This window comes from Perna viridis, chromosome 8, assembly GCF_037379345.1.
Source record: "Perna viridis isolate PV_CMFRI_1.1 ecotype Kerala chromosome 8, ASM3737934v1, whole genome shotgun sequence".
Classification (NCBI taxonomy): Eukaryota; Metazoa; Mollusca; class Bivalvia; order Mytilida; family Mytilidae; genus Perna; species Perna viridis.
This window is the reverse complement of record NC_142452.1, coordinates 16,332,970-16,358,512: the sequence shown is the minus strand read 5'-3', so window position 1 is coordinate 16,358,512 and position 25,543 is coordinate 16,332,970. Positions and strand designations below refer to the sequence as shown.

Genomic DNA, 25,543 nt, shown 5'->3' with positions numbered 1-25,543 from the left:
TCAACAAGGAACTCATTCTCAAATACAGATGTATTTGTAAACGAAATAAATGCGGATATTCTAAATATGTTATGGAAGTATTCTTCCTAAAGCACGGATAACGCACTAATAACCCAATAAAATGACTTAACCATTGAATAGACTAATTTAAAAGTGATATAGTTTTGATATTGTTGTTAAATGTATGTTTAAAAGCAGTTTTTATCATGGCATGAGCTGTGTCCTTATCGTATGACTCATGATATACCGTGATTCGCAACCGCGCATTGGAAGAATAAGCATTGATATAACATACGATGAGGACATAACTTTGTGTATGTTTAAACCGGTCTGCATGGAGCTTCCGTGTCATTCAACGGCTGGTAGTCCTTAGTTTTTACATTTGTGTAACGTATATCTTTTAACAAGGGACCAAGGCCTTTGTGAACTAATTTTAAGGTATGAATAATTGAAACATATTTTTTTCCACAGTGGCTAGTTTTTAAAAGGGAATGATGACTTATGATCACACCAAAGTACTTTAACTCCACCGCATTTTTGCACCCCTCCCTAGTCAGGAATTTCGGGCCTCTGTATGTCTTGTTTCGTTTTCCTTTTAAGTTTATTTTATGTTGCTGGAGTATATTAAGACAGTTTTTTCGCTGTACATGTGTATAATGTTGTTTTGGGACCAGCTGCAGCCTGCTCAGTGGTGTTAGTGTTTCCTCGCCGTTCATTGAGAACCCTTGAGCTGTCATTTTTCATCCCGGTAGGATGGTTATCTTTTAAACATATTCACCTTACCCATACTTTGTAAATTGTAACCTTGAATGAAAAATTTTAGTGGATGTACATGCACTAAACTTTCACATAGATATCAACGATACATTACATGTACGAAATTATCACATAGATACCACCGACACATTACATGTACAAAAAAAGTACATCGATATGAACAATACATCACAAATTTTTAAATACCACATTGATATCAACAATAAATTACATGCACTTGAATATTGTGCAAGATAGGTGATGTATAGTGGCGATTGACTCCTTATCCGTCTTGAATTGTAGTCGAATAAATTCTTCACTTTCACGTTTTTGTTGTATTGACTCAAATGATTTCTAATACTTTTGATATAGCTTTCACTTAAAACAGGACTGTTCGTTAGAAGGTATATATTCATTACACCCGTAAGGTATTGCAGTATTCAGTTTTTCTCTTCCATAAGGTAGTTTTTACTTAAAACAGGACAGTTCGTTAGAAGGTATATATTCATTACACCCGTAAGGTATTGCAGTATTCAGTTTTTCTCTTCCATAAGGTAGTTTTTGCTTAAAACAGGACAGTTCGTTAGAAGGTATATATTCATTAGACCCGTAAGGTACTGCAGTATTCAGTTTTTCTCTTTCATAAGGTAGCTTTTACTTAAAACAGGACTGTTCGTTGGAAGATATATATTCATTACACCCGTAAGGTATTGCAGTATTCAGTTTTTCTCTTCCATAAGGTAGCTTTTACTTAAAACAGGACTGTTCGTCAGAAGGTATATATTCATTACACCCGTAAGGTTCTGCAGTATTAAGTTTTTCTCTTCCATAAGGTAGCTTTTACTTAAAACAGGACTGTTCGTTAGAAGGTATATATTTATTTTAAGAGGATTGAATGATCTTGTTGATTGAAATGTTGATAAACTTTCGGAAATTTGTTGGGGGTTAATTTTGGAACGACGAACGCACTCAAGCTATTTTCTGACTTGGTGCCATTCTAGCATCTGACATGTTGAAAGCCAGTGCAAATATGAATAAGCCAAACATATATTTTAAAATATTTTAAGTCTTTTATTTACATGAAAAAAGTTTAATCCAACCAAAATCAAGCGATAAAATCCAAAATTTTTGTTAAGTACCTAGAAAACATATGTAATGAATGCAGTTATTAAAGCGATCAGCCATTATGAATTAGGTCACTAATTTTACGGAATACAAAACATTTTTGACAAAAAGAACTAAACATTTGTAATGGCAATTCGTTTGTTAATTCATTATTTTCGTTTTGCAAATTAAAATCCGTAATTACCTATTTATTACCTAATTATCAACCGGATATACCCATTTAAACGTGAAAAGTGACGTTCGTTTAAACTGCTTTTACAAAGGATTTCCAAGATTGCTCAGGTATGTCATTTGTTTTTCCTCAGTTTAGTCACCTTCCTCCGTGTTAGGGTCAAACTCCAAGGCAGCTCCAGTTCCGTACCGTTGACGTTCCTCCACTAAATTCTGGAATGACAAAAGTAGTGCAGGCATGGAAGAGACCAATGCTCCGGAGTTTGTGTTAGGGTAAAAGAGTACTCAAGGGAACCAATGTTATAGCGGAAATCAAAAGAAAGTAATCCAGGAACAAAGACCAAACATGTGATAAACATGTGAAAGAAACTGTGATAAATTGTTTTAAATGGCAAATATTTTACTACAATTCTGCCGATTTCATAGAATGTTGGAACGAGCGGTATGCAATATGGCGAGGTTGGGGAAATCCAACCTCTTACGTTGTAGGAGTAGTGTTAAGACATCATGACTTCTTGTGTGAAAGGTTTTGTTCGTAAGATTAAAGGGCACTAGTGAAGAAAGAGTCAGTTATCTGAATGTTGCGTATTTTGCAATTTCAAATTCCATATTTTGATATCGTTGCAGTCAAGAGTACCATTAAAAGTGATAGGACATGGTTTGATTAGTTTGTAAAGGTCAGAATCTTTGTACTGGTTTTACAGACTGAACGTGCGATTTTGTACACTTTGTTGGTAATGTCGGGGCATTAAATATTATTTCTTGTGCAATGCAAAGATCGCATTTTTTTCATTTGATATTAGAGCTGTATCAGGTGATTAAGAAATTAGTTGCATGCTGTGATCAAAACACTGCGATTCCGCTCGTTTTTGGTTGTAGTTGTGGTTATAATCGTAAAAATTACAATATGCTTTCTTAGCTTATATGTGCAATACGGATGAACACTAAAATATGAACAAACTGAACATTTTTTTTCTACGAAATGGTAGAAATCTTTTGCAGCTAGCAATCTTTTCACGAATTTTACGATGATACATAGAGGAAGAAGAACATTCAACCCGAGTTTACCTTCATGTCGTTCAATCTTGTAAACAATTATACATTGGTGTAGTTGAAAGGTGTAACATGACAGTATACAGTTAGTAGGGGAGTAGTTGAAATGTGTTTAAGACTATAACATTTTACCTGTTTAGTATATTAGCATATTTTTTACCCATTATGAAATTAACCTCTCCTCTTTTTAAACACATCTAAAAATTAATGTGTTTTGTTAACCCTATTAATAAATATACTTGTTTTCAATATACATATATATTAGAACGCAAATTTGTTTTGTGTTGAAATGTAACTAATATTTTCGTCTCCACGTTCATTCGAACCATCAAAATGGTTAGAAATGTGTTTTCGACTCCTTTTTTACTCTTATATTGTGATGTTTAGTTTAATAGGAAATATCGGATCTCTCTTTTTGCATTTATCTATCAATATTGAAGCGTAAAATGAATTAATAGATATGTAATGTTCTTACTTTTGTGAAGTATCTAAATGCGTTTGAAAAATTAAAACGCTACTTGCAACGACTACTGTGTCTGAGCGTTATCAATACAGTTTATACATTTTACACGTTTACTTTCGAATTCGTGTTCTATTTCAGGCTAACAAAATGAATAAAGGGCGATACTAAAACTTGAAACAAAAAACAGAACAAATCTCACTAAAGGATACCCACGCTTTCAGGTCATAAACAGCAGTTGCAGAATCCTTTGTTGTTGGAAAATTTCTTTGCAAGCGTTTGACAAAAATGAGCAAATAATGGCTTGGAATCCTTTTATAAATGTCAGAACCCGCTCCAGAATATTTCTGTCAAAGCATAAACAAATTTATAATAGAATAGAAGGTAAATGTTGCTCGAGTATGAAATTATCTTCCACAAAATACCATACCCATACAAAGCAATTTGGTTAGAATATCAGAAAAGTGAATGTAATTAGTTGTTACTCACAGATGATAATACGGAAGGCAATTGTTACGAAAAAATATACAGGCCAACGAACAGACTAACGGACACAATAATCAACATAATCATATGAAAAAATCGTCTGATTCACCCACAAAGTATCGGATTGCAAAAAATATCTATACCCGATAACAAACTCAAACAATTAACGGTAGCAGTATTTTAATTTTCTCATCTGACCGCTTGAATGTTTTATCATAACCTAAATGTCTAGTTATTATATATGATATCTTGTTTAGTCTATAATAATCTCCCGCAAGACAAAGTAAACGTGCACATCCGGTAAATAACTAAACAAATTTTCATTCTATAGGCTTACACTTTTGTTAAGTATAAAGAAATAAAGAAACTCTGATCAATGCCAACTCTACGAATACAATAATTATATGACGTTGTAAACATTTTATAAGGATATTACAAATCCTGACTTAATAATTTTTGTTTAAACTGAAAAGACTTTTTAATGAAGTCATTACTTCGCCTTGTAAAGAAAAACTGCAAAACTCTAAGAAATACTGAAACAAATATATCGACACCACTACAAATATTGTTACACGAATATATGGCTATATTTAATGAAGACATACTCGCTCATTTAAAGGTTTTCATAAAAAAAAATTTTCACATCAACTCTTCCATATACAATTTATTATAGTCAAGCAAGAATTGAAAAGAGGGCACCAAGCATAAAAACCTGGACTCCCAAACTTCCAAAAAGACAAATGTAGTCGAAAACCTTTGCTATGTCTTTCCATGTAATATTGGGGGATGGTTTTTTCGCAATAAAGGCCAGCTCTTTCTTTCCAGAAATGTCGTTGTCAACATTAGACATTTGGATCTTCACATCCGTAATTCGATGTTTTCGGTTAGATGCGTTCATCATTTTACATACATATTGTGGTACTGGATGCTTCTCGTCGCTTTTGAAAAATAGTCTCATTTGAAATATTGTAAGCATGCAGATCAATGAGCTCAGAACAAGGTCTCCGACAAGAAAATAACAAAGTTTTGACATAGTTTGAGAGGTATTTGGTAAGTAGCTTGATATTACAGTCATAAAGACTGCTATTGCAAGCAATACAGTTATAGCATATGAGATCCGTTCACCTGAATCAACTGGTAGCAAAAACACGAACGAATTTAAAAGAGTTAAAAACAGAACTGGGAATATTATGTTTACGAGGAAAAACAGCGGCCGTCGTTTAATAGTAATATGCACCTCAAACATGGAACCCGTATCAAATGGGTAACTTATGAGCGAAGTTTCCACTAATTCCCAAGTTCCATGTTCAGTGTAGTATGGGACACTTGCTGTATTGTCGGCTGCATTCAGAAGAACCTCAGATGGAAATGCACCGAAGGAAACTAATTCGAGTTTGCATGTCTGCTTGTCGAACGGGAAGTTTGTAACATCAACGCTGCATGTGGTTGTCAGCAAATCAGGTGGAGCCCACATAACAAGACCATTAGGAAAAACACGAACCGTTACAAAATCGTGCCCCAATTTTTTCAAAGATTCAAAAACATTCGCCAAGAATATAGATGGCGTCCATACTTTGACATGTGGAATTATGGCTGACTGTATTCCATTGTAATCAACAGGATTCCATGTCAGTCTGTCGTCGTACCAAATACCTATGTATACGCCCGTGACAGAAAATTTTCCAGTCACCTCATTAAAGTCTCGGATGCTCACAAGATTAAAAGTCGAGTTTACGATCACCACTGACTGGTTCATTGGTGGCCTTATATCTTTATCATATCCTGTCAGTAGGTCTGTATGTAGTTTTGCTATATCAGTCTGAGTTGAACAATCACTTTCATAACAAGTAACAATTAGAACGATGAACAGGATTAAAATTCTAACAACTGCCATACCTGAAAAACAGAATAAATTTAAAGAACGGGAAACTCTTTATTGAATGATATTTCAATATACTTGTCATTGAAAGATATCCCAATAAACTATTCATTTAATGATATTTCAATACAAAATGTTTAACGCTTTCTTTGTCATAAAAATATAAAAATAATTATAATGATCAAAATATCTCTTATTAAGATATACTTAAAAAGTTGTATAACAGAATCTAACATCCAGAGAAAACAAAGCCTATATGACAAAACTGTTGGTATTATAGACACCTGTAGAATAATAAAACCCAAAGTAGAAAGTCAAAAGAAAAAAACAAGTTGTGGTACTTCAATTCTGAGGAAGGGAAAAATAAAACGATGTTTGTGATGAATATTGATTTGTGTCTATTTTCACAGCTGCAGAAACGTTTCCACAACTATCTAAACATTCATAATAATCAGTTCTCTTTCTTTTTGCTGATTGAAAGTACCAACTTGGATTATTCTAAACAACAAAGTTCATTTCAAATGTTGACAGCCTTTGGGTTTATTCTAACATTTAATCAGCATCATCGATTCAATAAACTATTCTATTTCCTTCCATTAAGAGAAATTAATTTGTACTGTTGATGATTTTGTTTATTAGTGCGTGCTTAAGTGTTATATGATAATTTACGTATATTGAAGATATATCAATCTATTTCAAGAACGTTTTCTTTGCATTGTTTATTCCAATTAATGTCAATTACTTATATGCTTTTGTGTTTGTTAAAATCTTCAGTATGGTGTTGTTTGATTTTTGTATTTGTTGTTCCGTTCATTAAACAAAATATCATTTCATTTTATATATCATGTTTTTTTATTTTGCTAAACAGACCTTGGATTCCATGTGAAACAATTGATGTGACATTTGAATTTCAACTTCAATATATTTCTATTCAGCGATTGTAAAAATTATAAAATTCTGTTAAGGGGTGGATTAAAGAGTAATCAAGGGAACCAAGGTTATAGCGGTAATCAAAAGAATGTAATCCAGGGACAAAGACCATATATGGAAAACAGACATACACAATAAAGAACATGAAGTAACTAAAATCATACAAACAAAGTAACAAAAGTAAGTGAGCAACTCGGACCCCACTAAAAACTGGGAGCATGGACCAGGTGCACTGGTAGGGTAAGCGTCCTCATCATTCATAGACCGTAAACTTAAATTTTATAATATATGTTCAGTTAATTGATAGAAATGAGAAAAGCAATATCTTAATCCAATTTTGATCTTACTTCTAAAGGCATATTGAAATAAGACAAAAATAACTCGACATTTTATATCATATTAAGAAGTTTTAAAGCAAATACAGTATAAATAATATTATAGAAGTACCGTTTCATCACGACTACCTGATTTGGTTGTCGTGTGTCGTTTCGCTCCGATTACATACATGTATATGTGTTTGCTGTGTAAATGTACGTAGGTCGTGTATTCACTAGATCAAGATCTTTTAGCTATTACCACCAAAGACATGTGTACGGATTGTAAAATTAAAGAAAGGATCACGATGTTACAATCTTACGTTATTATTATTAAATAAAGCAAATATACAAACTAAACATCACAAAAAATCTTAACAACTAAACAAGAACAAACAAAAACAAAACAAACAAACAAACAAACAAACAACAACAAACAAAAAAGAAAGATACAAACTGGCAAATGAACTTGATTTCTGAATTCGCGCTAACTAACTGAAAGTTAATCTCTATATTATATGTTTTCACAAAAGTTACTTGAAAAAAAGCTACCGACCTGAAATGTAATAATACTAATGTATTTGAGTATTACTAAATCAATTGGCCGTAAGAATCTGTCAATTTATTACGCTTTCATTTCAAATATTGAACTAAATAACTCATGATCAAATAGTTTCCTGAATCACTTCGATTATTATCCCTTTATATTTGTAGAAAATTTTATTGACTTGATCCTTGTCCTGTTTAATTAGTAGGGACAGTGTTATCATTACAGAATTAAATAGAGTCATAAGAATGTCAAAATGTTTGAAGAGCTTGTTCTTTTATTTATTGGTTTAAATACACAAATATTAATGTACAGTTATCGATGCATCAGTAAGAATGTAATGAACAATCATTGTATAAAAATATGAATCTCTTGTAAGTTGTGTATTTATCGAATTAATAAGAAATATAAATACAACTACAACAAAAACTATTTACAATAACCATCATGATATAATTATAATGATAATAAACAAATGATTTCCTGTGCAGGCCCAGATTCAGTATTATAAAGTGTATAACATAGCTGTATGATGTACAGTAATTGATACTAATTAATTCATTTCAAAAACGTTTAAATAAATTAATACGGGATTCTGAATTACTTGAACGAGTAATGAAGGGGCCAAGATTCTAGTGGAAATCAAAAGAACATAATGAAAAGGCCAGACAGGGAAAACAGATACTAACAACACAGAACATAATTATAAATTACCGCAACGCAACAGAACTAAATGAGCAACTCGAACACCACTAAACATTGAGAGAATGGACGAGGTGCGCCTGTAGGGTAAGCGTCCTCTGCTTTTCTAGAAACACACGCCATCAATATGCCAATTGAAGCATTTTGACGAACAACATGGCTTTCTCGGGTACAAGCAACTTATAATTTTATTTGTAGAAAAAAAACGAAGGAGCTCATTGCAAATGATGACATGAAATACAGAAATTAATGCATTTGAAACAAATGCAATATTAGTTAATTGCATACAGAGTGGATGTAAGTTCTGAATTGTAAAATAATCAACGACGAAGCATGAGCACGTGAGAAGCGATTTGATATTTCGTATAAGAAATAAGCATGGTAGATGTCTATATTGAAACATTGCGTGCATCAACAGAGGGTCGTTTTTATAAGAAAATGACAAACAGAAGCAAAAAATCAAGAATATGTTTTTATGAAAATATTTCACAAATCAATAACAAAATTACCGAACTGATAAAATTTAGGCAGTAGTCAAATGGAAAGTCCGCATAACGAATGGCAATATCGGGGTAAAAATCAGAAAAGTTTGAAACCACTACAGTCTTGGCCTGGTACATGCATTTGAAAATAAAATGTGAAAAGGCAATAGCACTTGAGTTTCATTATTTCCGGTATTTCAATATTAGAATACAGTTCTGAAATTAAATGATATTTATATCGTCAGTGCGTGAAAATAATTATCATATGCAATAAACGTTTGACGTGAACTATTCTTTATTATTTTAACGTTGGAGGAAAGTGTTTGTATGAATCGAAACAAGTAAAGTTTCAATTTAGACAACTTACTCACAGGAACCACATTTTAGTAATGGTATGAATTTGTTTCAAATTAATATACGTTTGGTGCACAAAAAAGTATCTCACTTTACAATACACATAAAATGTAATTCTTTTCCATGGTGGTTATTTCCACGTAATATAACTGATAATTATTTACCCATAATTATGGGTGACTATCATAATATCTTACCGAAAAGTTTAGCAAAGGAACTCGATTTCCATTTTATCATGCCTTCAATAAAATATTGAGCAATATAATTTTTTCATACAGAGAAATAATGTTTTTTGGTTGGTTTAATATCCAATTACCCATTCTTAAAAAATATTGATGAGTTTAATTGTTTTCAGGGTCATTTTGAGGACACGTTTTGATACATCAATGTGCAATGAAATAAAACGAGATATAATCTGTTTGGTACACGTTCTTCGGAGATTGTACTGAAATGCACTATTGTGTCTCTAATTAAAAGATAAAATACCAGAGACTCATCAGAATTGAGGTAACTATATCAAACAATATCCGGATCCCACAGTGCCCGGCTTACGTCAATAATTTAAAACAATATGTTGTAAAATATTAATATGAAATATGACACTTAACTATTATAAAAATGATCATCAATGATAACCTTGGATATTGTGTTTAGATACAAACGCGAAACTCGCAAATTCTAATTAAGTACATAATGTTTTCTTTCAATTCTTGATTTAATCTAAATAAACAAATGTTGAAATTTTGCCAATGTCGGCGGCATACTATGTCATAAATCGTGGCTTTCTGTGAATATGTGAAACTCTCGTAGGTATCATTTGATAAATGTTCATACAGTTTAAGAAACGCAGAAATTTTACTGTTCTTTCAAGTTTTCACTTTCTTTGGACAGTAATTTTGAAAATCACACATGAATGCAAACTTCCGAAGAGTGTTGCAATTGTGTGGCACATTTCGTTGAAATCAAACAAACGTTCTTTGTATAATCGTCCGGAAGTTTAGGAAAAGAATAATGGGAAACCAAAACTCAAGCAGAAATTTGTTTATCGAGATATCTTATGAGAAATATTTATGGCTGTTTAAGACGTGATTGTATTAAGCAAAAGTCATTACTCTAAGCACTTACGTTTTTTTATTGTTTTATTCAAGTCATATGTAACATCAGAGAACATGTGTGGTCAACTGAGCATTTCTTGTTTTTCTTTCATTTTTAGATAGAGAAGGAAATTGAATCACTTAGAATTTCAGTATGGTTGTGCTCTATATTTACAACTTTTTATCATTGTCATTTGTGATTTTATTTTATTTTATTTTATTTGGTAATTTATTTTAGTTGTTTTGGTAAAAGCGTTTAACCCCCCTTTTCAAAGTTTCTATAGGTATCTTTTTAAGAAAATATTATACTTCCAGGAATTTTATTTGTTTACTTTCTGAGATATATCTGCTGGTCAATATAACGTCATATGAACCGGTGGAAAATTGCATGTAAAGCCTCACTCCTCACATCAATTTGAAGAAAATGATATCATAGCTTAAGAAGTCGTATGTGTTTTTCCCCAATGAGTTTTGTTTCACATGAATAATACAGTATGCTATAAAAAGTATAATATAGAAAATATAGATTATGCTACTTCGGGTCAAATGCAATATATGGACAGGTTGGTCGCCCCCAAAAATTAAATGGGCCTCACTCAACTACGCTTTGGTCCACATATTTTATTTGAGGGGAGAACAACCGCACCAGATACTGCCATATGAACATCAGTATATCATGAACTATTTTCTAGATATTATCATTACAAATATGAAACGTGTATTGTAAAAATGCAAGGCCATGTTATATCTAAATTACTGGACAAGTCCTAATTACTGTTCTGAGAGTAACCACATCTCTTGATAATAAAAGCTATCAAGGAAACAATACTAAAAAGACACTATGGTATTTGACTTTGCAACTCTATTAGCGATCGTAAAAAACAAAAACAAAACAAACTTATTATATACATGTCTGTTTTTCTATTTCCTACTCTCATATCTTATAATTGAACATAATTAGACTGCATATGGAGTTTGTATATTTGCCAAACTACACTAGCTTCCAATATGTTACGCCCAATGAATTAATTTCAACCAAATCCAATACAGAAAATATCAAATAACCATACAGTTGTTTACACTAATCAATTTGTTTGATGAATGCATGCATTATTTTATTTGCTTTTACGATCGACTTCGATTATGTTTTGTTTGCCACTTATAATAGTTAAATTTTACTTTTTATTATTTCGTATCTTGAAGACTTTTCGAGCTAAGCCTTGGAAAAAGCGATGAACTGGTAAAATAAAAACACTTACAGTCAAAACAACTTACTTATTATGCATGTAATAAGTTGGCTGTCAAAGTGAAATCAGGGGAACCAGGGAACGGTAGTACAAAAACGAACATAATCCACGGATAACGACTAGGCAGAGAAAATAGACTTGAACAATATAGATTATGAAATAACCAAATATCATGGAAACAAAAGCAACCCAAATTACGACTATGGAAGTTGTTATTTTGTAGACGAACTTGTCAACCCATTATTGTTTCATTTGGACATACAAATAAATTACAATAACTTGACATATTGACCGATGTTCAGACGAAGCTAAGAAACGAAGGAAAACGCTGACAAAATAAACTTGGAAAAACCTTCGTTATCAGAAAATCTTGCACGTGGAGTCAGACAACGGAATTTAAAATTAAATAATATACGTCGATATAAAGACAAAAAAGGAAGAATTCTCACCTCAAAATAATGAATCAATGTACTAAGTGTCTTTTACTTTTGTTTCCGCTGGCCACTTGTTCTGATATTCCATTTTACGGTTTCGTCAGACAGTCAATAAAAGTATTGATTAAATATGTTCCCTTTAAATTAAACAATTTGTCTGAAATTATTCAATTGTAATGTTGTTATTTTACCATTCATTCTTTCAAAAGAAACAAAGGTTTAAAATGTTCCTTTCTTAAGGTAATGATGAGGACAGAAAAAGGATACAATAAACATTATAATTCAAAAACGTAATTCTAAATGTAAACTCCATCGGGTATTGTACTGTAAAGTTATGAATATAACACGGGAAGACTAATTATGTTGTTCATCACTGGAGAAATAATACTTTCTTGGTTAAAGGCTAAAATAAATTTTCGATCAAGGTCCTCAAAAATAGGCAAATAAGATATTTTTTTAAATTTTTTTTAAATGTTTTGACTAGTCCAGTTATCATATTCTTCTCACCGATTTACATTACTACGAAATTCAAAAGCCCGTAAACACAGGCATAGAGGTTTCCAGGCGCGTAGCTAAGGCCAAATTGAAGTGTAGGCAAAATTACGGCAGGGGGTCTGGCCCCCAGCATGTCCAGGGGGCGAACCCCCCCCCCAAAGCTCCGCGGAGATAGCGTTTTAGAGCATCATTTATGCCTCTCCTGGATGTATTTTATCTCAAAAAAAAATTGGCAAATTTAGTGCAGGCAAAAGCTTTTTTGCCTAACGGCAGCTACGCGCCTGGTTTCACTCCTTTTATTGGACTTGGTAGAGATTTGGCTTTCTATTTCAATATTTTTTTGTTTTGAGTACTTCTTGTATACAATTCCTTTTCGGATTAGATATTTCTATGCATTTTTTTTTTATAATGCTGCTGATAAAATGCTACTCCTTAAATCACGTTTACGGTATATAGAAATTCGAAATATCCGTTAGTCTAGAGTGGTATTTCTAAATTTTGTACAAACTTGCACGAAAACGACTTTGAACTGGATACAACAGCTGCATTCTAAATGGTGATGTAATACTACTAATAAAAATCATCATACTGAAGTATGAACTTGGAAACGTTAACCATTGAAAAATTATCGGATTAAAATGTTCGGTGTGCTGTTGTTGATATTATCTACAAAAAGAAAACTTATGCTAGGTACAAATAAATATAATAGTGGACGATTCAAACCTTTATTATTTTCTGGAAAAAAATATAACATTTGTAAAACAAGCAAATTATTATATTATATATTTACTCCCTATAATAAATCATTCAATTAAAATTATTTACTTAGCAAGACATATATTAAGACCGACAATATAGAACATTCAAGTAGAATTACAGACGGTTCAAAAGGAGGCACGGTTCCAAAGACGGGCCTGCCGAGTGTACGCGCACTTCTAGAATTGTAAATCTTATCTTTAATCTGATATGATAACAAATCTTTAAATAAAACAAAACAAAAAAAAAAAAAAAAAAACAGACAAGGATTAGTTCATACAACCTGACTTTCAGGTCAACGACTCAATATAAAGGAATACAGCAAGTACTGGTACCGATTTCAATATAAATTTAGGTAAGCTACTAAGTAGTATAAAAAGCTCTCGTTAGAAATATGCCATATCTTATATCAATGTGTCCAACTGCATAGCCATCAAAAACCTGACTGTTCTATTGAAATCAGTCTCCATAGTTTTCAACTTGCTGTAAAAATTACACATAGAAACCAATATTAATGCAGCAATGATAGAGATTGGCAAGCACGCTATTTTCTTAATGGGTACCATCCTGATTAGGACTGGAATGAATACCTATTTACAATGTTGGAGTAAAACAGGAGATCGAGTAGATTCAAATATATGTTTATAATACTTATACGTTTCATACTGATAAGACTTGTTTTTGTTACAAATTCAAAACTTATCTATAACATAGGAAACAATTACAAAATAAGACCATGTTCAAATGTACTCGTAAACTTTAAATGCATAATCAATGATTTTCGTCTAGATGATTATTTTCGGCAATCCAGACCATGATATACTGAGAAACACTATATATTTAAATGTTAGATGTAAAGGTGAAAACACGGAATGTAAGAAATATATTGAAGGTTTACCTTACAGTGATAAATCTCTTATATTTTTTTTCTAATCTGGATAAAAATGCTTGTAGCTCTTTCGTTGAAACATGTGAGATCATTATCAATAAATTTTACTTAATCATGATTCAATATAATATAAGTAAAATACTTTATATCATATGAACACTAAAGAATTACTAAGTAATAATGTCAAAAATGTAGACAAGCTCCCATTATCTTATGATAGAAAAGGGACGACGTAGTATTATACCTGTTTCAGAACGTTTGTGTAGGGTATTCAATTTAAGTCATTTTGAAAATGAAGAACATTTCTTACTTCATTGTCCTCATTATGAACAAGAAAGACAGAAATTAATCGATAAAGTAAATACTTTTGTTCCTGGCTAAATCCAAAATCAATATTCTTTTAAATAGTAAATCACATACTATTTTGAGAATGTCCTCCACATTTATACTGAATTACTTTAAAATTAGAGATATAAGTTTCCAATAATATTGAATATGACAGAAATATTAACCAATTATAATTTTTTTATCTTAAATTTATAATGTTCCACTGTAATGTACATTTATTGTTGTAATAGGCCATAACCATGCACTGTAATTGAGTTTGTGCCAATAAAGTATTTGTATTTGTAAGAAATGGAATTTGGGATGAGTAACCAATCAACATGAATCAATGATTTTGTTGATGAAAATAAGATACAGTAGTTATGAGGTATGTAAATGTATGACTGAGACAGAGGGGGAGAATCAGAATGCCCAGGGGATAGATATTAACATCTCTTTTTGAAGCTAGCTAGTACAAAGAAAAAGTCAAGATTAAACCTAATACACTGCATATGTTGCAAGTTACCAATAGAAAAAATATGTTTTTTAAATGCAAATATTATTTAAAAATTTTTAAGATAATGCAAAAAAGAAATTTATTTCATAAAAATATACCTTTCATGGGAGATAATTTGCAGGAAAACTGTAGTATGAGGTTGTCCCAGTGGGTGGAACATGCCACATTTTGTTTTTAAAATATGTTTATCCATTAGAGATAACAAACTCATGATTTCAAAAAAAGAAGAAGAATGTAGGTTTGTAATTTATTGGTTTTTCTATTTCAAAGTTTTATCTATCAAGAAATCTTTCTGAAAAGAGATGAAATGTTAGTTACAGTAGACCTTAACACTGAATCAAAGATGTCTTTTTAAAAATTATTTTGAAAATTTCCATGACACAAATAATCTTAAAACTACCACCTGTAAGTTATAAAACATCTACAAACATATTAACAAATTAATTTATTATTTTCTAAATCAACTATAAATTATCCCTTTTTTCAACTACTGCAAGTTATTCATTAAAAACAAGACAACATACAATGGATAACAAGTTTTATTGCACAGTTATTTACAATGTTGATAAAAATTATTTATATATCACAACATGATGTTGCACACATTGTCATGCTAGGTATACCCCCGCTCATACAGGAAGTTGATATCAGACAGTGCTCAAAATCACTTACATCATATGCCCCATCAATATAAACCACAAACCAAATTTGAAATCAAACCATCTATTGGATATTTTGTTACAAAATTTTCTCTAACATTCACATAGTGAAAAATAGTTAAGCCTCACAAACCAGGAAGTTGATATTGGACAGGACCCAAAACTGCTTAACACTTATGTCCTATATAGAAGGTCACACAATAAATTTGAAATCAATTCATCCAATGGAACCTGAAAGACTGAATGACAGACACACAGGTGATTCCAATCTATCACCCACTCAATTTTGAATGGATGTATAAAATATCACTTCTGTAAATAGCTATTTCTATAAATATCTATAAACCTAAATCGTATACTCTATTAAAGTAACATTTAATTTCTTTACGTATGTATCTGTAATGTCGGAAAATTAAGATATTTACCATTGAAGTTTCAATTCCATAGGTATTATGGTTACCATTGAATATCAGTAGTGCTGGACAGATTCTTGTATAATGGTTATAACAAAACATGCAAAAATGGCATTTTCCTCAACATTTTAGTTGATTTCCAGATAAAACAAAGCTCTTATTCTTGGCAATTGTCGATATTGTGTCTTTCTTTAGACAAAATTAAACTTGCTGACAAGAAATCAAATTCTAATTACAACAACAATGTCTGTTTTTTGTAATAAAGAAAACACCTCAGTAATTGCTCAATTCAAATTTACACCTCATCATGAAAATTAAATGTGAATTAACGATAAAAAAGATTGAATTACATGTATGAATTCTTCGTACATGTATAAACAGTCTCCAGGTCTCATTGTAGGTATAATACAATTCTCAAAAACAAGGCAACTAATATCACTTTGATAGATGACACCATATCATAATTATGTCACATCTTGGTTATCTTGGATGGTAGCATAGTTATGATCCAAAACATTACTCAGTAATGGTGCTGATTCATTTTGCGTACTAGTCCTATTTGTGTATCTTGGAGGAATATGGCCTTCTTCACGTTCTTGATGAAGTCTTCTTCTCCGGATTTTCCGAGGGCATGGTGGAAATTCTGGCCTTCCTCTTACTGTGTAGAACTGAATGGCCACTCCAATAATAAACAGTATGCACCAGAAACAAGTGAGGATTATATCTGTCAAATAAAATAATACATGGAGTTGCTAGCATTGTTGTGATAAGAACCCCCCATGTACCTGAAGCAAAATGGCTTACAACCGACACCCTATCTATTAGAGGCCACAAACCAAATTGTGGTATTAAATCCATATAGTGGAAGCTGAGCTTTTTGTTTCAAAAATTTTCTCTATTTTTCAATATAGAGAAAAATGGAAAAGTCCAACAAAACAGAAATTTGATATCAAACAGCAACCAAAATCATTTATGCCTCATTCTCATAAAGTTTTATACCAAATTTGAAATTAATTTGTTCAATGGGAGCAAAGTTTTTTGTGCCAAAAATTTGAATGCCCAAACAAGGTGGTTCCAATATACCACCCAGCTGGTGAGTAGAGGATATTTGAAAGAAGTGTTATGTATATTAATCATATAAGTTATAAGTTTCCAGGTGAATGTCTATGGTTATTTAGACAATAAATTACGTTGGAGGGTGAGGCATTATCTGAATCCCTACAACAGAATCTACTGACTGTCTTTAAACTGTGAAAGTATTATTATAGTGGCGAAATTACTAAAACCTCTCATTACTGAAGGAAAACCTATTTTTATGAACTTTAACATTGGGAGATTTTCAATAGCTGATGTAAAACTGATGTTTCTTACCTTTAGTTTGGTAAGGCCCTGTAACTATAACATTTAAATACTGGTCCACATATACATGTCTAAATGTGTTGATCATGATGTACTTAAGTCCAGAGTCTAACCAAACATCCATTGTCATAGTAACAAGAAAACTACCAATGAAAGCACAGCTTAAGATATTCAGCTGGAATTCAAAATACAAACAATGATCAACGAAATGTCAAGGTGCCCAGGAATAATAAATAGAATATGGCAGTACAGTAATAAAAATAACAGCTTTTTTTATGTCAAGTTGAAAAGCATGACTTCCAGCCTGATAAGACCAGGTTAATGGTCTCTACTACAGATAAGGGATGTCTATCATTTTCCACATCAATGTTTCAAATAATACATTTATGTAACTTATAAATGACCTGATAGTTAACAAAACTTGTCAAATATTCTCATTTCTTCTTAAAAGCATTAGAAAAATAAACATATAAGAAACCCCAAAAGTAATTCAGGTGGACAAACTAAATTGAAGGTGCACAAAGGCATCATTTGATAAAGAATTTGTGAATATTTCATCAAGTTCCATTTGGTTCTGGAGTTTTGGATAAGAAGAGAGTCACCCCTTGGTCTACTAATGGAAAAGTCCACATTCTGCATCCGCATGATCTGGAAACCCCAAGAGTCATTTAAATGTAAGAACAAAATAAAAGGTGGACACTTGCATGTGAAACAGCATGTTTATATGTTTTATAATATTCCTTTCATGGGTTTGAGAAGAGCTGCAAATTAATACTATTGATTGATATACAGACACCATTGTCACTTTATACCTCCCACTTTTAAAGGAGTGTGAAATAAATAGTATCAGATTTTGAAAAAAAAACAAGCATGATAATATGTTCTATTTTCCTTAAGCCCATGCAGTCATGTTGTAAGTTAAATTCAAGGCCACTGTTGTTGTCTAGGATCAATCAGAGATTGTAAAATTGAGTAGGGATGATGGGAAGTGGTACATAGTCTACTCCGAATTACTTTCAATCTTTAAAAAATTTATGTGCTCTGAAAGACTGAGAAAACTATTAAAATACCATATATAAAGCATAGAGAACAAACCGTTTTGGTCCAATACAGCAGTAAGACAGGAATAAGAAGAACAGCTACAGAAAATGACATTCCATAGTTATATCTGGTCGACCAGTAATGGAGATTACCTGTAAAAATTGTATAATCAATTTCTAATATAAAAAATTTAGAATGTCACATCAAAGACAGCACTGTCTAATTACAATTTAAATGCATATGTTTTATGAGTCTTTTTACCCTGCAAACTTAAATTACTTGTATAAAGTTGCTGTTATCAAATACAAACGAGAGCATATAAAACTAGATATGTGTATTTGTCACTGACTCAATAAAGTAACCCTGTCAGGTTACCTAGTATAGTACCAGTATATAGTAATTACTATTTCATCTATATTCTTATTTTATAATTAGACAAAACAGTGATTAAATTTTACAGATCATATTTGAGTGGAGGGAAATTGATAATATGACTGTGACCATCAACATAAAGGACCATAATTGAATTTTAAGTGTCATTCCATATACATGCACATGTATACACATGAACAAATTAAAAAAATTCACTGACAAAAACATGATCATTAAAAACTTTCTGCAGCACAATGATATCAACAGGTGGGGCTTTTTGCTTTGGTTTGAAAAAAATTTACTCTCAATTTTTGGACTCATGAAAAGTGCTAAAAATCCTAAATTTTGACCTTCTTCTGCTACACCAAGTCATTACTTGCAGTTGGAAATGATTTCTAAAATCACATGGAATTTACACCCCTGTTCTTCAAAATATTGTGAAAAAAAACATATATATATATATAAATTACAATGCAGTACTTACGTACCCAATGGTGTAAAGAAAAGTATACTGGCTATGACATAACCAGCAGTTAGACCAGGAACCAGTACAGATACAACTGGTTGTCCAATGCACCACCACACCATTAACCACAGGGCACCAGCTACTGCAGCCAATATACAGGCAAGAACAAATAACACTAAAAACCATTAACACAAAATGATTAAAGTTTCTTTTGACAGGGATAATATAGACGTTTAAATGATTTGGTCAATGACTGACTATTTGCCATGACAGTTGTGCTAATCTTTTAAGTTACATGAGTAAATGTTGTTTATTACTTGGCCCATCATGTCCCTTTGACATAAGACATTGGTCTATAAACCAGTGGTTCTATATTTTAATTAGATTCTTTTCTTAAGCAGTGTCTGAAATGGATATTTTTGTTTACATTAAATTCAGCCCTGAAAATACACTTGGTACATTTCAACATGGAAATTACATAATTTATAAGTAAATGTTTGGAAACCTCACTAACGAAACTTTTTTTTATTATATTCATCCATGCATATTTCAAAATGAAGCCAAAATTTGTGTAATTTGTATAAAGGAAAAGATTTGTAAAAGAAATCCACTAGGATTCCTTGCCTTTTTCATTGAGTTCCAAATAATTAAAAACAGCTTATCATCTTGCTGTATCATAAAACACAAACTTTATATCCAGGAGATCAAAGTACCGGGTACTCTTATCTTGCAAGCAACCTTTAAATTGTAAAATAAACTTCAACAAAACAGAAGTTTATATTTACTGTTGTTATGGTATATAGTTACCAGTTAATGACATTGATTGTCCAAAATGAAGTACGACATAAAACACAGCACAGAATCCACAGAAAGACATCAACCAATTCCCTGTAACCAAAAAAAAGTTTAATATTAAATAATGTAATCCACAATACCTCATACCAAAGGTTTTACTTTCTTATAACCTAAAGTTCAAGAACTATTGCATTCTGCAGACATGACTCAGAAACTAACAATACATCTGAGCTTTAATAAGGCTTAGCTTATTATATTAAGGGGAGGAAATTATTTTTAAATAAACTGTTGTAAAATCTTTCACCAAGACATATGTATGCATTGCCATAAGGATCAATTTTATCTATGTTATGTTTTTTTTTAAATAGAAACCTATTTCAGCAAAAATTGTCACTTCTATCTTTCAAAATGACCAACTCCTACAAGAAGTTGTTGTACAATTTTGACTGATTGGGAACATGTGTAAGCCTGGTTATATCATACATATGTAGACACATGATAATTGTACAGGTTTATAGTTTAGACACTAAGTATTAGATAAGCCAAAAAGAGGAGGATACTAAACTTCAAATTTGATGTGAGGTAAAGAAATGAGTGTTGCATGTTTTTTTTTTATTGTTTTACTTTAAGTTTAGTTTGTTTCATTCTTTCTTTCATGATATGTTTTATTTTGTGCTCTACTTTGATTTTGGGAGTTATTGCAATATAGACTTGATAGTTGATATAAAGATGTATAATTATTACATTGCTAAAGATCTGGAATTCCTTTTAAACAAGATATTACTATGTTACATTTACTTGATTAGAATTTCTATGTTGTAATAAGTAAATCCTTTCATATTTATCAAGTACAATGTTGTATATGTAAATGAGTTATCTCTCTTAGTACTATACTTTTTGATATTGTTTTATATTTATAACAGGGTTCGTCATTTTTCATTTTAATTTCACATAATAAAGAATCCACTAAATATTTACAGATTGATGTATTTAAACCACCAGTTTTTAACTTAGAATTAGCTAGTACGGCTGGGTAATGAGAGTTTTATTAGGGTTTGTCATAAGGATCTGTTAAATAGAACCTGAACCCCAAAATGTGTCTTTCAAGAGGAACAACTTTTATAAAGAAATCAAACACTTTGAACCTAAAGAAACTTTTGTAGCCAAATTATAAGGATCATTTCAGTAACTGAAAGTTTTTTTCTACCTATTACTATACTCAAGATAGGAGCAAAAATTAAAACAAATTATAAACCATTTTTTAGCCCTAAAAGGCAATAACTTCTGTATGGATTTTTGTAAATACTTAAATAAAAAATCAACTAATGGAGAGATCTTCAAATTGAAAATAGAGGTCATTCTGGGTACCCCATAGACACTTGGTGATTAAAGTTACAACATCCAGAGGAAAAGATTTTAAAGTAAAATTAATGACAAAAATTAACAGCTGCAACAGCTTACATGGAGCTTACACGGACCTATGGTCCAAGTGAGCTTAAAAGTACTTTGAGAGCTATCATAAAAGTTCTCATTCAATCTGAATTTTCAATAGAGAATTTATGTATAATAGTATTAATTATGAATGTACCTGTCTGAAAGAACCTGTGTCCAAAAAAGCACAAAAACAGACCAACTACACCAGCTACAGCAATGAGAACTTTTGTTATAGTGTCTGCAAAAATATATGTAAACGATTTAAAGAACAAACTGAACGTTAATATCATGAACATTTCATCTGAATCGCTAGAAAAGAAGAAGAAAAAATCCATCAGAACTATTCTTTTAATAATCAATGCAAGACATCATATTTTTTTACTTTTACACTAAGCTACCCTGGGACTTCTTATTTATAACAAAACTCAACTTCAAATTCAAAGACAAAGAGAATGGTAGCAAAATTGAAAGACTCTAGGACAACACTTGGTTTTCATCAAATTGTAAAAAAAGCAAATTTGCACAAAATACATTTCAAAGGAAGCTAAGTCTGACAGTATACTATAAAATGCATAGTCATCCAAAGATGATCACGAAAAATCTACATAACGACATATCAAGGAGAAGGAACACTTACTGCTGTATCTACAGCTAGACTGGATATCATCATACAGGTCACATGAATAGGTTGCTATGGGAACATAAGCAGACACTGCCCCATCATATTTGACAATAAGGCTATAAACAGCTCCCTGTCCTGGGTATGATGGTAAACTTAACAGAGGTTTCATGGAGGAAGAATATTTAAACTCTTTCACCTGGAATGGTGGATATTAAAAAGTCATGGACAGCGTTATTCCATATGTGTATATATATATACCTCAAAATTCACTTCCTTGTTGGCTAATTTTAGTTCCATTATTTTTTTTTAAATTAAATATGACAATACTGATACATAAAATAATCAAGAATTCAAATAGGAGGCCATTGCACATGATTTGTATTATTAATTTCAGAGAATAATTTTTTTTATCTTTTTTTATTCAAGAGCAATTTACAATATCATGAACCACTTAAAACATTCACACATATATTTTTTTAAAACATTTAAAGTAAAAAAAAATACTACAAAAATAATTTGGCAATCAAGATATTTTCAAAATATTTGAAATAATATCAATCATTTTACTTTAAAAAAACTACCCTAACTTGAGAAATAATTGCAGTTAGTCATTAAGTTCTCTATCTAAAATCATTTTTATTTTTTGGGAAGAAAAAAAAACTTCACCAATGTTAAAAATTAAGTATTGCATGTTTTTGCAACACCAATTACAGGCCATTTTCATTTTGCCCCTGCATCCCACCACCACAAAAACAACAAAAAACAAAAAGATAAAACAACAAAACATTCAATCATTTCTAAATTTAGAATATTTAAATCCCTATTCTCTACACTCACTCTAGTTGCATGTTCCATGATACCACTATAGTTCATTATCTTCTTCATTGAATTGAAATATGTTTTTTCTGACAAATCAGCACTACCAATGTAATAGACATACAGATGGTAAGACATTTTGTTTAAAGCTGGAGACCTCTCACATCGTCTGTCATTCACAGATCCCCTCGCAAACTGGAACTCTACATGGCTCATGTAAGTACCGTAGGACATTTTGAGGTTAGGATCATTTGCCATGTTGAACTCAATATTACAACCACCTGGGACTGGGTAAAAGACTGAAAAATAAAAATAATATGTAACTAGCAGTTCTAGGGAAATCAAAGAAAAAAAGATTTTTTTATTTCAAATAACAGAAATATTGATATCAACAATAACAGAAATATTGATATCAACAATATGACTTAATTATATAATTCCAATCTAATTAGCATATGTCTTTTTTGTGTATTATGATTGGTTGTTCACCTTTTATGACCTCAGAAATGAAAGTTTTTACAATAGGCTAAATTCAACCTACGTAACATGATGTACACAACATGTCTACCATCACTTTGACAAAATGTAGAGCCATTAGAGGCTTAAAACAGTATTATCTGCTTTATTCCATTCATTTTCGGTATTGTATATTTAAAACAACACTTTTGAAAGAATAAAGTTACGAGTAGCCTGTAAATACTTTAAATATTGAATTGACAATGTCAGTTGAATGCAGCCATTTGCAATGTGAATTTCAAGTGTCAATTCACTGAATAAGAGCCTTCAAGAAAAAAATAAATATGTATTTCAGATAGTTAGGAATTGGAATGATAAAGATTAAACACGGTATTTCCTGAATTTATGGATGTGTAAAATCAGACCATTCACTCACAAACCTGACATACAAGTGACTTTTATTTGTTGTGCGAGTGAATGGTCCAATTTTACACATTGATAAATTCTAGAAAAACAGTGCTTAATCCTATAATAAATCTTCTATCAATGCTGTGATAAGTAATTGCAGTGCAAACTGTAACCAAAAGTTTGTGGATGCACAAATGATCAGACACCATAGAAAATGTAACAGATATGGTGAAAAGTGAAAAATGCTCCATGGAATTATCTTAGAAAATTTTAAATATTTACAGAGATCACCAATTTTCAATAAGTGTAAACACATCTACAAATAAGCTCTAAAAGGCCCTGACAACAAAAGTAATTAAATCCATGGTAACAGAATGACGACACTTCTTCAAAATAAACTTAAATGTCAAATAATGACATGAAGACACCGTAATGACCAACATTATCAAACAATATTGACATTAACGTGAAACCATTCATTTCTAACCAAATATCATGCAACAAATACAGCAGACAACTTGGAAATAGTAGACAAACTTCAGAAATCGACAAAATATGGTACACGACCTCTATACACCTGCAACAACACACTGGTATAAAAATTCATTGCAAAAAGTCATTATAATTCAACCTATTTATCATGTTGACCAGAAATGTAGATAATAACACTATAATGAAAACAATCCAGCTTTAGATTTGTCTATAAGAAATGTTTTTTTTTTATAATGAATACCTACTATCATTGTACAGAATAAAAGATACCAAAACATTGACTGTAACATTATGTCTTGAGATTAGGAATACTTTATAAGTTGCCTGCCCATTGAAAATGACAACCAGTCCAACATTGGTCCCAGTCTCAAAATTCTCACTTCTTTGTTCTTCTAAAAGTATACACAAATATATACGGAAGTTTAAAATATGAAATTAAGGCACATAAATTACTTTTTTTTAAATTTCTGCAGTCTATTGTCTATTGTTGACCAACACATGAAAGAGGGGCATCCTCCATCATGTAAAATTTGGTATGTTTCTCAGCTTAATTTTCCCAACCCCATGACCACAAAAATCAACAGCATTGTCAGCTTTTTCTAAGGATTAATATGCATCAATTACATATTAACAAAATAAATGGATGGGCTATGAGGGCATGCCCCAACCCAGACTGAAAAAATGATTAGATAATTAACTTTTGAACAAAAACTACCAAGCTCTACTAGAAAAACTAGAGCAACACTGTAAATTGGATGACAACAAATTATTTTTTATTAAAGAAGCACCAAACTAAGTTGATATGATTAAGTTGTTGATTGGTTGCAATACAAAAGTATATTTGGAGGTTCGAGGATGAAACTGTCCAAATAAAATTTAACTGAGTTAGGGTGGCTACTTGAAGAACGAACATGTTAAGAGGGGAAAGGGGGAACTGTAAGTGATAAAAAAAATTGAAGTATCAGTATTATTTCATGTACACACTTAAAGTTTTTACTGTTGTCTTGAATGTTTTTGACATGATTTTTTGTTTCCATAAATCACCAGCACTTAAAAGCCAACTAATAATGAGTTATTGATCTTAATTTAACTTGTGGAGTTTGTGCAAGCAGAACTTAAAGTAAAAATAACAAAATTGTAACATGGTACATTTAATAAACTGTTATCACAGAGATAAGTCTTGTCTGTTTGATAT

At 31.3% G+C, this 25,543-nt stretch overlaps 2 protein-coding genes across 3 annotated transcripts in view; both read right to left on the bottom strand.

Annotated features, from left to right (window-relative positions):
* Window positions 1-4,008: 4,008 nt before the first annotated feature.
* Window positions 4,009-12,144, bottom strand: LOC148609528 (acetylcholine receptor subunit beta-like 1). 2 transcript variants are annotated; one of them, XM_088541535.1, is made up of 2 exons: window positions 9,457-9,525; window positions 4,009-5,947 (listed from the first exon to the last, which is right to left on the bottom strand). In XM_088541535.1, exons 1-2 carry the CDS (start codon window positions 9,494-9,496, stop codon window positions 4,725-4,727), a joined length of 1,263 nt encoding a protein of 420 aa, XP_088397661.1. In that variant the 5' UTR covers window positions 9,497-9,525; the 3' UTR covers window positions 4,009-4,724. The 2 variants fall into 2 exon arrangements, with proteins under 2 accessions (XP_088397661.1, XP_088397662.1); XM_088541536.1 differs by lacking the exon at window positions 9,457-9,525 and adding an exon at window positions 12,050-12,144 and having other exon boundaries at window positions 4,010-5,947.
* A 3,392-nt stretch (window positions 12,145-15,536) lies between these two features.
* LOC148609527 (transmembrane 7 superfamily member 3-like) overlaps window positions 15,537-25,543 on the bottom strand; it is a 13,222-nt gene continuing 3,215 nt past the window's right edge. The window contains exons 3-11 of the mRNA XM_088596320.1: window positions 24,594-24,740; window positions 23,014-23,291; window positions 22,192-22,372; window positions 21,709-21,792; window positions 20,133-20,213; window positions 19,348-19,500; window positions 18,542-18,639; window positions 17,459-17,621; window positions 15,537-16,811 (exon numbers count right to left, since the gene is read on the bottom strand). Coding sequence (XP_088452446.1) covers window positions 16,552-16,811; window positions 17,459-17,621; window positions 18,542-18,639; window positions 19,348-19,500; window positions 20,133-20,213; window positions 21,709-21,792; window positions 22,192-22,372; window positions 23,014-23,291; window positions 24,594-24,740 — 1,445 coding nt within the window. The 3' untranslated portion in view covers window positions 15,537-16,551. The remainder of the gene's footprint in view (window positions 16,812-17,458; window positions 17,622-18,541; window positions 18,640-19,347; window positions 19,501-20,132; window positions 20,214-21,708; window positions 21,793-22,191; window positions 22,373-23,013; window positions 23,292-24,593; window positions 24,741-25,543) is intronic.